This window comes from Pteropus vampyrus, unplaced genomic scaffold, assembly GCF_000151845.1.
Source record: "Pteropus vampyrus isolate Shadow unplaced genomic scaffold, Pvam_2.0 Scaffold24, whole genome shotgun sequence".
NCBI classification, from domain to species: Eukaryota; Metazoa; Chordata; class Mammalia; order Chiroptera; family Pteropodidae; genus Pteropus; species Pteropus vampyrus.
This window is the reverse complement of record NW_011888805.1, coordinates 4072728-4086470: the sequence shown is the minus strand read 5'-3', so window position 1 is coordinate 4086470 and position 13743 is coordinate 4072728. Positions and strand designations below refer to the sequence as shown.

The 13743-nt window shown below is 35.0% G+C and overlaps 1 protein-coding gene across 1 annotated transcript in view; it reads left to right on the top strand.

The window, feature by feature from the left end:
• The window catches only part of UTRN (utrophin), a 472032-nt gene that overhangs the window by 354764 nt on the left and 103525 nt on the right, over positions 1-13743 (top strand). Inside the window, exon 53 of the mRNA XM_023528331.1 lies at positions 1827-1956. Within this exon, the coding sequence (XP_023384099.1) occupies positions 1827-1956 (130 nt within the window). The remainder of the gene's footprint in view (positions 1-1826; positions 1957-13743) is intronic.

The window sequence follows — 13743 nt, the reverse complement described above, 5'->3', positions numbered from 1 at the left end:
CTAAATTACCTACTGTTTTTCACTACTGTCTTTTAGGCAACATGCTTTCTCATATCATTATTTTATATTTCTAACTGGTTTTGAAAGTACATACTAGGAGTATTTTCATTCAGCTGGAGTTTCTTGCTCTAACAATAAATCTATGTTAGAAGAAGAATTGACTCAGGACCTGTAAATGCATATGTATATATTTCTGGATTAAAAATGTATTTTCCCCATTTTTCTTGTGTCTCCTTTATTTCTGTATAACAGAAACTTTAAATGTCAGAAGATCATCTTGTTCTCCTGCAATGTCACACCTGGGGACTTCTTCACAAGTTGCATTTCTTAAATAGATATAGTGGAGCTTTTGTCACTCTTCCCCCAACATCTGAGAATTGCCTTATGCTTGCTTCATGGTCTGTCTTTGGTTATATAGAGGCTAGGAAGGACACATAAACGTTATCTATGGATTTTAGAGAAAGTGTTATTTCATCTCACATCCTGCACTTTATTACTATGTCTAAATTGTGGGTTGGTGTTTACTTTCTTTCAGTTTAAATTTTTAATCGTCGTAATTTTACATCATTTAAAATTCAAAAATATTTACAGTGCTTATCACAAAAAACAGCACTCTGTCACTCCATTTCTTTATACTTCTCACCACGCCCCCCACCCGTGAAGGTCCTTTTCAACTTTATTATCAGTGTTTTCTGGTGTTTAGGTCCATTTTTTTACATCATATGAATATTTTGGTATTTCTAGATCTTTAATGTTTACTTTTTATTTATTGTGAAAGATGAGAATTTAGCCTAGAAATACCTCATCACCCCAACATATTTATGTCAAATGCTCTTAAAAACAATAGCTATGTTCAGAAGGAAAGACTATTGATTCTAAAATACTACTAGAGTGTGATATTTTAGAAAATAAACTTTCAATATTGTCAAGGAACTGCATTAAAAGCAAAATATAAGAGCCAGTAGGTGATTATGTGCATAACTTAAGAGGATAACAATATTAACAATGATTTTTGATCTAGCTACACCATTAAAATAGCACATGAGAAAATCTTGATTTACTCTTATCCTGCAGTAGTAATGGCTGAGTTTTGTTTTTAAATTCTAGTCAATTAGTCTTAATCATCACAGATTTTATAGTAGCAGGGGTGAAAGTTTAACCCTAGTTAAAAGAACGAAAGTACTGAAGACAAACTGTTCTGAGCATCCTAGATACGCATGAAAAACCTCACAAAGGAAAAATCGTAATTGCCTCAGCATGAGATATGGAACGTATTTTAAGATAATTGGAGACTGTCTTTTATGTGTTTTCTTTGGTTTTGTTTTGATTTCATGTACTTTAATTTGTTTCTATCACTTATTTTTTCTTAATATATTCTAAAGAATGTAAAACACTTCTGAGGATCTCATTACTTGTGAAATTACCTTCTTCTGTACCATTGGATGTAACTTTTTTGTCAGTTTTATTAGGAAAAAAGTGCCTTAGAACAGGCTATTATATTTTAGCAATCTGACAGTAGTGATAACCCTAAAGGTACATTTTGTGTAAATTCAAATATACTGTAACAATTTCCCTGAGGTGAATATTGTAAAGTGTTCTCTTTTTTTGCATATTTAAATTCCACAGGAATCATCTTTTTCCTTTTTATTCAGTTGTTTCATCATTCATATGTGTAAAATTTACACTTTTCACTTCTAATCTCACATAAATGCTGGTTATTAGTCATCCCCTTGACACGTGTGGTCAGAAGTGGTCTAATTGAAGATGTTCCTTAACTTGGTGAACACATTAGTTTACAAATTCAACTTTTGCTTCTTTTTGCAAAGGCACTGAGACGAGAGTTAAAGGAGAAAGAATATTCTGTCCTGAATGCTATAGACCAAGCTCGAGTTTTCCTGGCTGATCAGCCAATTGAGGCCCCTGAAGAACCAAGGAGAAACCTACAATCAAAAACAGGTGAGACTGGCTTCTTTCGCACATCAAAACAATACATGTGAGAAAATAAACAACCAAAATTAAGTAAGAAATTTCTTTTGAGCATTTTAGGATCTGACATTTAAAAATTTTCTTACAGTATTTCAGGATCTGATATTAAAATTTTTTCTTCTAGAAATGATTGAATCAAATAAATTATTTAACAAATGTCTACATTCTTAAAAAACAAAATGATCCTATACTTCCATATCATTATTAAAAAGGAAATTACAGAGAATTTGATTTATTAAAAAGTATACTGGCATTAAAAATAATTTAAAAAATAAAAATTTACATTTCATATATCTAAACAGATTATATAGTAAATAATTGCAAGTAAAAGAATAGCATTCAAACACAATATATACTATTGTATTTAAATACAATATATAATATTGTAAATATATAAAATATTTAAATATCGATAAAGTAAGATTGTTTTAAATTTCAGTTTTTTAAGAATACTTTTTAAAATAAGATACAAAAGTGCCTTTCTTTTACAAGCAGACAATAGAATTTAATTTAAAAAATAATAACCTGTACTATTGGTGTACTTTGGCTTAGAATTGAAATAATAACTACCTTAGCAAATAGCAATAAATCACAGTAAATTCAAGAGATGAATTTTGGTGCCAGCTTATATCTTTATTATGATTTTTCATTGTTGGCAATAAGAGCATTCTGCTGCATTTTTAAAAATAAACATACCATTCAAAATAGTTTTCAGTCATTGATTTCACATAATCAAAGCAGATCTGCAAAGCTGCCATGGCTCTGTCCAGCAGTGTAATTCACGAACATTCTTACTTGGAAGTACAATTGGAAAATGTTCTCTTTGACTGTGGCTGGAACTGGATCAGGCATTTGGACAGGTAGCCATTTTTCTACTCGGTGTTTCTCAGGGAAGTTCTACGTCAATCTGAGTAAATTTCCCGTCAAGGTCATGATTTTCTTGACCCATTAAGCCTACTTTTATATGTATGTCTGTGGGATACACACACAGCATTATTATTATCTTTTTTAGCATTAATTTTTATTTTCTGCTGGTTGGGTCAACAGTTTACCAAGGACCTAAGTCATTGTTGAGTCTCCACCTTTCAGCAAATCCCATAGTCTGCAAATCTCTCATAATTGTTATTTCTACCTTTGAAGACTTATTCCGAGTAGTGTTATATATGTCATATGCACATGTACACACACACAACATACACGTGTGCATACGCACACACACGTGCATATAGTGGGTGGGGTGCCTTCTACACAGTCATTGAGTGAATGAATGCCTGAGTTGAGCACTCTTGGGTATGGTAGGAAGTGATTTGGTTCAAGGAAGAAGGATGGCCACACTGGGCAGCATCATCCAAAGCAGCAAGCAGCACAGCAGTGAGGAGCAGAGTGGCTGTGTGTCAGGGAATTGGTCAGCCTGGCCTGGAGGCCAAGCGCTTGTGCCTGGACAAGGCAGCGGGAGTGAGGAGCTGGTACGTGCTGTCTGGTTCAGATTACAGAGGCCCTGGAAAGTCAGGCAGAACATTCCAAGTTAATACAGCAAGAAAGAAGGTGCTATTGTAGTTTATTTTTTTAAGCTTGGAAGAAAAATAAGTTCCCTTGTCTCACCTTATCCAATTTAAAGTCTGCCTTAAATCTGTTTTTCACATCTCCTTGCTTCCTCAGTACTTTCCAGAGAATAGAGGAAACATTTTATAACAAGCTACTTTACAACAGTAAAAAAGCTTTGTATCACTAAAGCTTCACTTTGCTATAAATTTTCCTCCTCAATGGTCAGTCAGTTTAAGGAGTAAAAAACAAAAACAAAAATGAAAAACCCACACATTCTATTTTGAATTTTTATTTTGCTCTTATATTCAAGATGTTTCTAAGCCCCGATTTTACATGTTATAATTAGGAGGCAAGGGAAAAGTCATGTTAATTTAATTTTATGATTTTTTTTTTGTTTTTTGTAGGTTTTTTCTTTTACGAATAACAATTTTCATGCTTTCTCCTTTCCTGACATTATTTTCTGTAATGCTGGCTGATTTTACCTGTTTTGAAAATGAAAGAAAATTATCCATAATAGCTTTTATACTTTTGTTGTTTATCATGACTTTTGTATAGCTGCTGTCAGAAATAGGAAGCATTTGAACGTTAGTTATCTCGTGTGATGCTACTTAAAGTTTGGTGTTGGAGAGGATGGAGCAGGGAAAAATCATATGAGTTTAAAAATTCTATTTAATAAGCATGTACTTACTGAGTATGGTATGTATACTGTGCCAGAGGGGCACACCCAAATGGAGCCATCTCTTTACTTTTAAGTAACTATTCTAGAAAATACTTTTCTCCGTGATTTTTCTCTCACAATGCCTTTTTCCCCCCAGCTCCTATTTTCATTTTGTTATGTTATCATTTATAGTGTCATATGTATGTATATCTTTTTTATTTTTTTAACGGTAAGCTATGGAGTTTTATGGTATTACTGAGTAGCACAGGTGTGAGTTGTTCTTGGTCATCTATTAATTGATAAATGCTGTTAAAAACAAGCAAACGGTTTCAACCAAATGATCAGTTGCTGACAAAGAATCTCATCAGGTATGTTTGCTAGATATTCACCCCCCCCTCCCCAGTTTTATTGAGATATGATTGACATGTAACATTATATAAGTTTAAGGTATACAACAATATGATGATTTGGTAAATATATATAATTCGTGATCACCACAATAAGTCCAGTTAACATCCATTATCTCACATAGTTGCAAATAATTTTTCCTTGTGATGAGGACTTCTAAGATCTACTCTGTTAGCAACTTTCTAGTATGTAGACTTTAAATATTTAAAAATCACTACTAATATTACTTTCATAGTTTAGGCTCTTACCGTTTTTGGCTAGGACCTTTGCAATACTTTCTTAATTGGTATTTGTGCATTAACATAGACACATCAATAATATATCTAAAACACAGAACTGGCATTTGTTCCCTTGGTTTAAAAACCACCAGTAGCCCTAGAATGGAATCCGAGCTCCTTTACCTGGCATACAGGCAGCACAGTGATTTGGCCTCAGCTTTCTTGTGTAGCAGCATCTCATGTGTCTCTCTCTATGCCAAACTAGTGTCCATTCAACACCAAACTTTCCATGATGTTCTCTGCAGGTAATGGGCTGACTTGCCTTTATCTTGTTGCCCATCCTGATATTTCTGCCTGTAGGTCTCTCTTACCTGATTTGCAACTCCTTTCTCATTTGCCAGCCTAACCTCTGCTCACCTGTCTCCTTCGACCCAGACTTCTGTCCTCCTGGACCCTTTCCACTCGCAGCTCACCTCTGTGCTTCCCTGGCCCCTGTCATCTCTCTGACTGTCAGCGACACCTGTGTCTGAAACTCAGCTTAGTAACCTTTCTCATTTATTGAGAACCTGAAAGAATATGAAAAACGATCTAAGCAGCCAAGATAAATATTGTATAGAAAACAGTGAAAATCCAATGAGCTCATAGAAAAGCCACTTTCTCAGAAGTACAGTTGACCCTTAAACAATGTGGGTTTCAACTATGTAGATCCAAGTATCTACAGTTTTTTCAATAAATACCGTAAATGTATTATCTTTCTGATGATTTTCTTAATATTTTCTTTTCTCCAGCTTACTTTATTGTAAGAATACGGTATATAATACATTTAACATATAAAATAGGTATCAGTCGACCGTTTATGTTATCGGTAAAGCTTCTGGTCAGCAGTAGACTATTAGTAGTTAAGTTTATCAGGAGTCAAAAGTTAGACTCAATTTTCGACTGTGCAAGGGTCTATGCCCCTGACCACTACCCTCCCCTGCAGTGTTCAAAGGCCAACTATAATTTTCAATTGAACCAAAATTACCTGAATAATTACAGAAATTGTATGATGTTCAGAACTTTGACACTAGTCTCTTTATCTTGTTTGAGCAATATGGAACTACTTAATTTTATTTATTCTTTATCATGTCAATATATAATTTTTTGCCTTAATGCTGTTGAATTGTTTTTCACTTTATTTTAGGCATCAGGTTTATATGTGTTAAAAGTAGAACAATAGAACAGTAGATCTCTCATCATTTATATTATTCTTTTACTTTTCAGACCACTTTCGTCTTCTCCTATTTCAGTGAGTTGGGCAGATCAAACAGAATGCCTTCTTTTTAAAGAAATAGAAACACAAAGGTCAAGAAAATATTGTGGTGCTGACCAAGGTCATCAGTTAATGTAGGATAGACCCAGGAACAGAGCACTAAACTGCTGTATTCGTGACCTTCCTTAGCCATCCCTTCATTTTTATCTCCTCTCTCTCTCTCTGCTCATTGGCCATTGACCTCATAGCTCCGTCTTAACTTTCAATATCCAGAACATCTTAACCCTGTACAAATGTTTCTTGGCTTCTCCCGTGTTCTCCCAACCTCCCCTTAATGTTTTCAGTCCCAGATTTGAATTCCTCTGAAAACCGCACAGCTGCATAGTGACAGTAGATGAGTAAGACAGCGATGGGACTCAGCCACAGTTGTTCTTAGCCCGTTCCCGCCCCCAAACCTCTTGATGTAATCAGGGAATGCATGTGTCTTCTTACCTATTTATTATCTGCAGTTGAGATTAACAGTCAAATTTGCACAGGTGAGTTAGAGCCTCACATGCGCGTCCTTCTCTTAACACCACATGCTCATGTGGGCAGGTGCATGTACAGATGCAAGTATGGACACTACACACACACACACACACACACACACACACACTTTGTGATTTAAAGTCATGGTAGTCATTATTAAATAAAATTGCTAACACTTTAATAGGCTATTTCTCCTCTAAAAGTGTTGAGAAAATTGTACAATTCATTGTATTGTGGGTTTAGGAAAGCTCTTTTCCTCTCTTCAGCTTTTGACTTTAAGACAAAAAAGGATTGCATTATTTTGTTCATAAATTTCCCTTTAGTCTTCTTTAAAATTTAGTTCAGTCAAGGCATTACTATTACTGCATCTATTATTTTATTCCATGCTATCTGAACATTATTTCTTTTTCAGCCAGGTGTAGTTGGTTAGTTTATTTTGTGTCATTTAAATGATAGTCACAGAAAAAAATGCAGCTTTTACTTTAGTTTGTTCATTTGTTTATAGTTTTGTGTATGTAGTGTATATAATTGTATATATGTTTATTCATATGAACCTTTATGAAGTTATATATTATACCTGTGATTAATGGTTAATAATCATCTTTTCAGGCAAAAAATATATATGAGTTAATATTTTTCCTCTTTGGTCTTTGACAGCTGGCTCTGTATATTTAGCAGTATTTAATATTTTAACTCAGAGTATACTGTTTCAATTATTAAATGTTTAATTATTAAATGTTCATAATACTTTAGAAAGCCAATTATTAGGACTATTTTTTCTCCTATGTGAAATCTCACATATTTTATGGTATAACAAAGAAGTAATAAGTGACATTTTTCAGTCCACTATGTCAGTGCATTTTATGCCAGTATTAGCAACCATGTGCAAATAAAATTTCATGACCATTAAATGAGTAAAAGTATAAAGTTAACATATACGTTAGTAGAAGTTACTTTTATACTTCTCAGTGTAACTTAAGGTTATACTAAAAAAACGGCAGTAATTATTTCCTTGCATCTCATAATATGAGACCAAATTACACATCCTAAGTAATTAGGCTAGTAAAACTAATGGGTGTTTTTCCACAGGGCATATTTTTGTTTCCGAAATAATATCTTTATTAATTAGAAACTCACTCATTGTAAATGACAGACATCCAACTTCTATACTCATGGGCATGAGGAGGAATCTGTTAGCCCCCATACTCAAATTACAGCAAGGGCAAGGACACAGCTGGAATGGCCGGCCACAAGGACTGGAATGCCACCCAGAAGCCTTTTCTCCATGTCTTTCTTTCTGCCTCTTTTCACAAGTTTTCATTTTCTTAGATTTCCTGTGACCATATACTTCACACCCTCATACCAGGGAGGTGCAGACGTTTTTTAGATTTAGCACATTCTAGGATTCAAGTAACATGGAGCTCAGGGTCTGCTGGGATGAGCAGGTCCTCTGTATAAACATGGTAGATGGAGAAAGAACCAACCCAGAAAGGAAGAGAGAGGGGCGAAATGTTAGTCAACGTGGATGTTTCCAAGCCAACATTTTTATCAGGTGCTTAAAGTGTGCCGGGCATCGCCGAGCACCTCCATGCCTTCTTTCCTTGAATTCTCATAACAGCTCTTTGAGGTGTGAATACTCTCACCACCCACTTGGCAGGTGAGGAAACTGAGACGGAGAGGTTTGGAAGGACACTGTCAGCCAAGCGCTTCCCAGCCTGACACACCTGCTCAGGCTCGTCGCTAAACTCGCCGCTCTTAACCATCATTGCATGCTATCTTAGCTACCCCAATAATCAAAAGGGATTCTAGATACTCAGTAGAAACACGATTTTATTTTCTATTTTTTTCTACTTTAAAAAATTTCATATAGTAACTAAATATATTTATAACTGTTGCTTTTTTTTTTTTTTTCTTTTTGTAACTGGAATGTCAGGCTGCTTAATAGAATGACATACCAGTTCACTGATTTCCCAGCACCGAGGGACAAGGTGTTTACACAGTATTAGACTTTGTCATTTTAATTTTCATATAAAAACTTGGCAGATAAATAATTGCTTTCAGGCCTGTAGACCAAGACGATAATTTAATTAGCTTCTCGAGTCCAAATTAGATCAGTAAAATTGTAATGCGTGAAAAAGCACTGAAAAATATAATGTTACTTTCTTTTCCAGTGCTCTTCGCTATATAGCAGCAATGTGTTCCCTCCCAACTTAAAGTTGCTATAATGTATGGATGGATGTAATGAATCTAGTCTTTAATTTTTCTAAAATATCATGAGCCGGCTCAGTAACCTTATTGATTGCATAAAAGTTTCAAAAACTTTTTGGCCTGCTAATGAATACCATAGTAATGAAATCCGATTTGAATAAACGAATTAACATTCCTGATGAAGAATTATATGATAACAAAAATTAGTTTTATGGACACAGCATTTTTAAAAAATGAATTGTCCACATCTGTTATGTTCTCTAATCACTGTTACAACGATCCATAAATTTCATTTGCCTCATAAAAAAGGTGGTAATAATTTACATGTACGTATTTTATTGTGATCAACATCTGGGATATAACTTTCAGATTTAACCACAGAATAAGAGGATACTAAACTCTTACTGTGGCCCTGTACTTACTTTGTTGTTGTTCTTCTTGAAAGCTGGATGCTTCTAGAGTGAATTAGACGGTTTGCCGTTTTTAAAAAAATGGAATCCTAGCAGAGGCATACATTCTCCTCTTTCATAGAACTCCTCACGTATTTTGGCAATTTGTAAATATGAGACATACCTAACTTCTTTTATAAGAATGGCTCAGCTTGGGTAGAATGCTCAGCACTTCTTTCCTAGCTTGATCAATTCTCGGCTGCCGTGTCCCACAGGAAAGCAGCCTGGGGAGGGATGGGCAGTAGTGTGGCAAAGAAACAGAATACTTTTAATCTAAGACTCCCGTCCTTTGATTTTTAAAGGAGAAAGGGGAAGGTTGTTTTTTTTTTTTTTTCCCAAGTCAAAGATATTATACGGAGATTTATTCTTTTATTTAACAAGTGCTTATTGAATGCCTACCATGTGCCAGGTGATGTTCTAGATACTGATGACACAGCAGTGAACAAAACATATCTTTACCCTCCCAAAACTTACCTTCCCAGCTTCTCTTCTGCCCTTATGGTATTACTGTCCTGCCCTCAGTGTCCTGCCTGCTGTGTCCATCACAGATGTCTGCCCTGAATGAGTTACAGAGCTACCCTTAGTGTGAGGAAATTCAGGGAATATTCAGTTATAGAAAATTGAAAGCTAGATCTAGGGTTAGGTCTATTCCAGGACCTCTCTGCTGTTCCTGCTCCTTTCCTTGGAGGTTAATCTTCTTAATAATCTGTTCCTTCTTCTTCCTCAGCTCCATGCTGGGTTTTTTTTTTAACTTAGGCTCACTTTACTGGCAGAGTATAACTTTTAAAAATATTTGATCTCTGTCTAGTTCTTCCTTCATTAACTTTTGATCAGAAATGCTATTTATCTCCCTCCATAGTGTGATCTGTGTTCCTATTTCCCCTCCATGCTTCCCCACCCTTGTTAATACCTCGCATTTTGCAATTGTGGAAGATATTCTTTACTTTGGAGTATGCTTTTTCCTGAATGCATCTGTTCATGTTCACTGTACGCCCCCCTTTTTTTAAAAGAACTTGAGAAGTCCCTTGGCAAAATGGATAGATCTGCATTATCATACCCCTGCTGAAAGATTTAGGCTACGCATTAGCAGGTTAATCTACTCTAGATAGCCTCTTACTATTGTCATCTTTATAATTTATTAGATGAACATAATTAGAACATTACAGTAATCAGCTAATGGCACTTGATTATGTACTTATAATAAGATTCATAATGAATTGTTGTCATCAGACACCATGTAGAATAGGCAATGGGCAGGGTCCTCTTAAACACTGATCATTTCAAAGAGATTAAGTTGATCTTAATCATGTAATCAGAGGAAATTTTCAGAAGAATTTATTTTCCATTTTAATCAGAAGTGTGTTTTGGTCATGAGAAGAAAGAGAGAGAACAGCAAGGAGAAATGGAAGTTAATGAAGGGAGAAATAGTGAGAGAGAACAAGTTTAGATGAGTCTCTAAAGATATGAAGACATGTTTTATCCCTTGAATTCTTGTTGGCCTATCAACTTGGTTTTTGTATTGTGAAAATCTCTGTAGATGTCTAAACCTCCCAGTCTTAATAATATAATAATAACAGAAATGAAAGAAATTAACTTTTTTTGAGGCACGACTATGTGCCAGGCTTGTGCCAATAGCTTTATAGATAGTAACTGAGGTTCAAAGAGATAAGGAATATATCTATGATGATATAAATACTTAGTATTAGAACTAGCATACGATGTCCTAATCTTTCCTTGCTCCAAACTGTACAGGAGTGAAGATGCTACTCTGGAAAATGTTTTTCTATGTTTTCATATGTGTTTTTGTGTTTTTCTATATTTATTTTTCTTCATGTTTCCTTTTCAACTCTTGATGAAATATAACAGTACAATTATGCGTACATGCAAAAAAAGCACATAGTACAAATAAGATGTTTGGAATTACCACACTTGAAATGACTGTAAAACCTCTTTTACAGTAAAACCCTTTTTATAAATGCTTTACATGGATAGGAGGAAGAATTAAAAATAAGTAGAAAGATTTCCACTTAAAATTATAAAGTTGAGCTTTCTCAATAAAAACTAAAGCTAAAAATTCCATTCAATCCAACTGAATTCCGTAATTATATCTTGAGGACAACAAATCTCTACACTGAAGCATGAAAAACCAAAATGGAAAGAAATAAAACATGCATGCTATAAGGCTTTAAACTGTAAGAATAAAAAGTCACAATGGAGAGTTGTTTGTAACATAATTAAGAAGAAAATATAATAAATATGGGGAATCTTTATTAAAAACAACACTGGGCTGATTCTAATAGGTTTCTATTATTATTTCATGGGAGAAATATATACTTTTTGTTAATTAAAAAAATTTGCATAAGCACACAGAGGGGGGATTTTTTTTTTTTCTCCTCTATTGTTAAGGTTTCTATGGTGGCTTTGCCTTTCCTATATAATTGAATTTCAGAGGTAAAGAAGCCTCAGGACCCTACTTTTCCCAGCATAAGAAAAATAGGGTCCCCACTTGGTGCAACTAGGACCAGCTGGTCATGCACCTTGCTTCAGAGTGAAGGGCGAGGTGGGAGCAGGGCTAATGACAAATCCTAGTCTCAGCTTCTGGTCCAGGTTGGTTTTCTACCTGTATTCCAGTGAGCCATATTACAGTCTTTCTCCCAAAAGTATAAAGGAAAATGTGGTGTAAATGCCATCCAACTGATTTGCATATTTGAAGAATAAAGATAATGGGACAAGAGAAAACTTCAGGGTTGATCATTCCTTTCTCCTCTCTTTTTTCATCTTTTCCTCTTCCTAAAAGATGGTTATCTGTTCTTTCTTAAATATCTTTGTAACACAATAAAGAAATTGCTATTTCAAATTTATAAATGTAAAATAAATATAATATTTGTAATATATTAAATTATATTAAGTATATAATATGAATATAAGAATATAAATATAGAAATTAAAATGTAATTCCGCCCTCGATATTTAGCCGGAAAAATGGAAAGGCCTGAAGAGGGGAGAATGGAAAAAGGAGAGTGGAACGAAGTGCTCCCCCTCAAAAATATCCAGTCAGTCTGTCTGTCTGTCTGACTGTCTGACTGACTCTCTCTCTCTCTCTCTCTCTCTCTCTCTCTCTCTCTCTCTCTCTCTCTCTCTCTCCCTCCCCCTCCCTCCCTCTCTCTCTCACACACACACTATAAGGAATAGGAGAGGGACACTGGAAAGCATTTCTGGTCTGAGAATTGTCAGTAAATTTATTTGGTTGTGTCCCACTGTTTCCTCTGTCTCTCAGATTAGCTTCTATTGCTGCCTTTTCTAATGCAAATGAAACGACCCACTTATCACTGAACTTCCTTTGCTCTCTGGCCTTCAGTTTCTGTGGCTCTGCTGTGCTAGGGAATGACACAACAGCTCACTGGAGCATCATCAGCAGGGACCAAAGGAATCAACTGATGAGCCAATGGGCTGTTGGTGCTCTGTCCTGGCAATACGTTACAGTCACCTGGGGAGCTTTTAAAATATATCCGTGCTGCCCTTCACCCTTGAACCACTAAGTCAGACTCTTAATATTTGGGGGCAGGGCCCCTGGGGATCAGCATTTAAAAACAAACCAATTTTCAGGTGGTTTCTAATATCTCACCAGAATTCAGAACCACTGGTCTAGAAGACTCTCCACTCTTGCGCAAAGGTCTTAGAATTTCTCACAAAATTTTTCCACAAAATTTGAAGTATACTTTGTCCTTTGATTTTCAAATAACAAGAGGATTTTTAAGTGTAGTTATTTCCCTTTATTATTTTTGTCTTTTCTGCTTTCTTGCTGTTTTAATTTGATAGCCTGCTTTCTCACTCCAAATTGTCATAAGTTGATATTTCACATGTTGCTTCTTATGACCTGTTTCACAGATGTCCTGGAGAGTTTTCGTTTGGTTATGTGCCTCACTCTATTCTTGGTGTAAAGTTTGCATTAAGCTGAGATTGTTGCTGCAATGGGAAGGGCTTTCATCCTGATTATGATTAGTTAATACGTTTCCTTTCTGGAAAACAGATGATGAATTGAACATAAAGCTTTTCTTCTTTTCTGAGTAGCTGTGTGCGTGAGGATTATATAATAAATGCTACAAAAGGATTGCTCAATCAAAAGATTTTACATTAAGAGAAGACAGAAAGTCACAGCCAGCATCGAGTATTTTGTTATAGGACAAAGAAGCTGTGTGTCTCCCTGCCAGGTTATTCAATGACTGACTCAGAAACAGTTTTTACTTTATCCAAGGAAAATCGTCATAATTAAGTTGTCTGTTCGGAAATTGGTACCATACTTTTGTTTTAACAAACATGAAACAAAAGCACTTAGAACATATCTTTAAAAAAGCCCAAGTGACTTATTAACACACACAGGTGTTACCATTATAAAATTGATCAACTCCCTATCTCATCAGGCTATTTAAGAATCATTTTTTCCATCTCACACGTGACATTTAATATTTATATGAAATAAATTACATATAA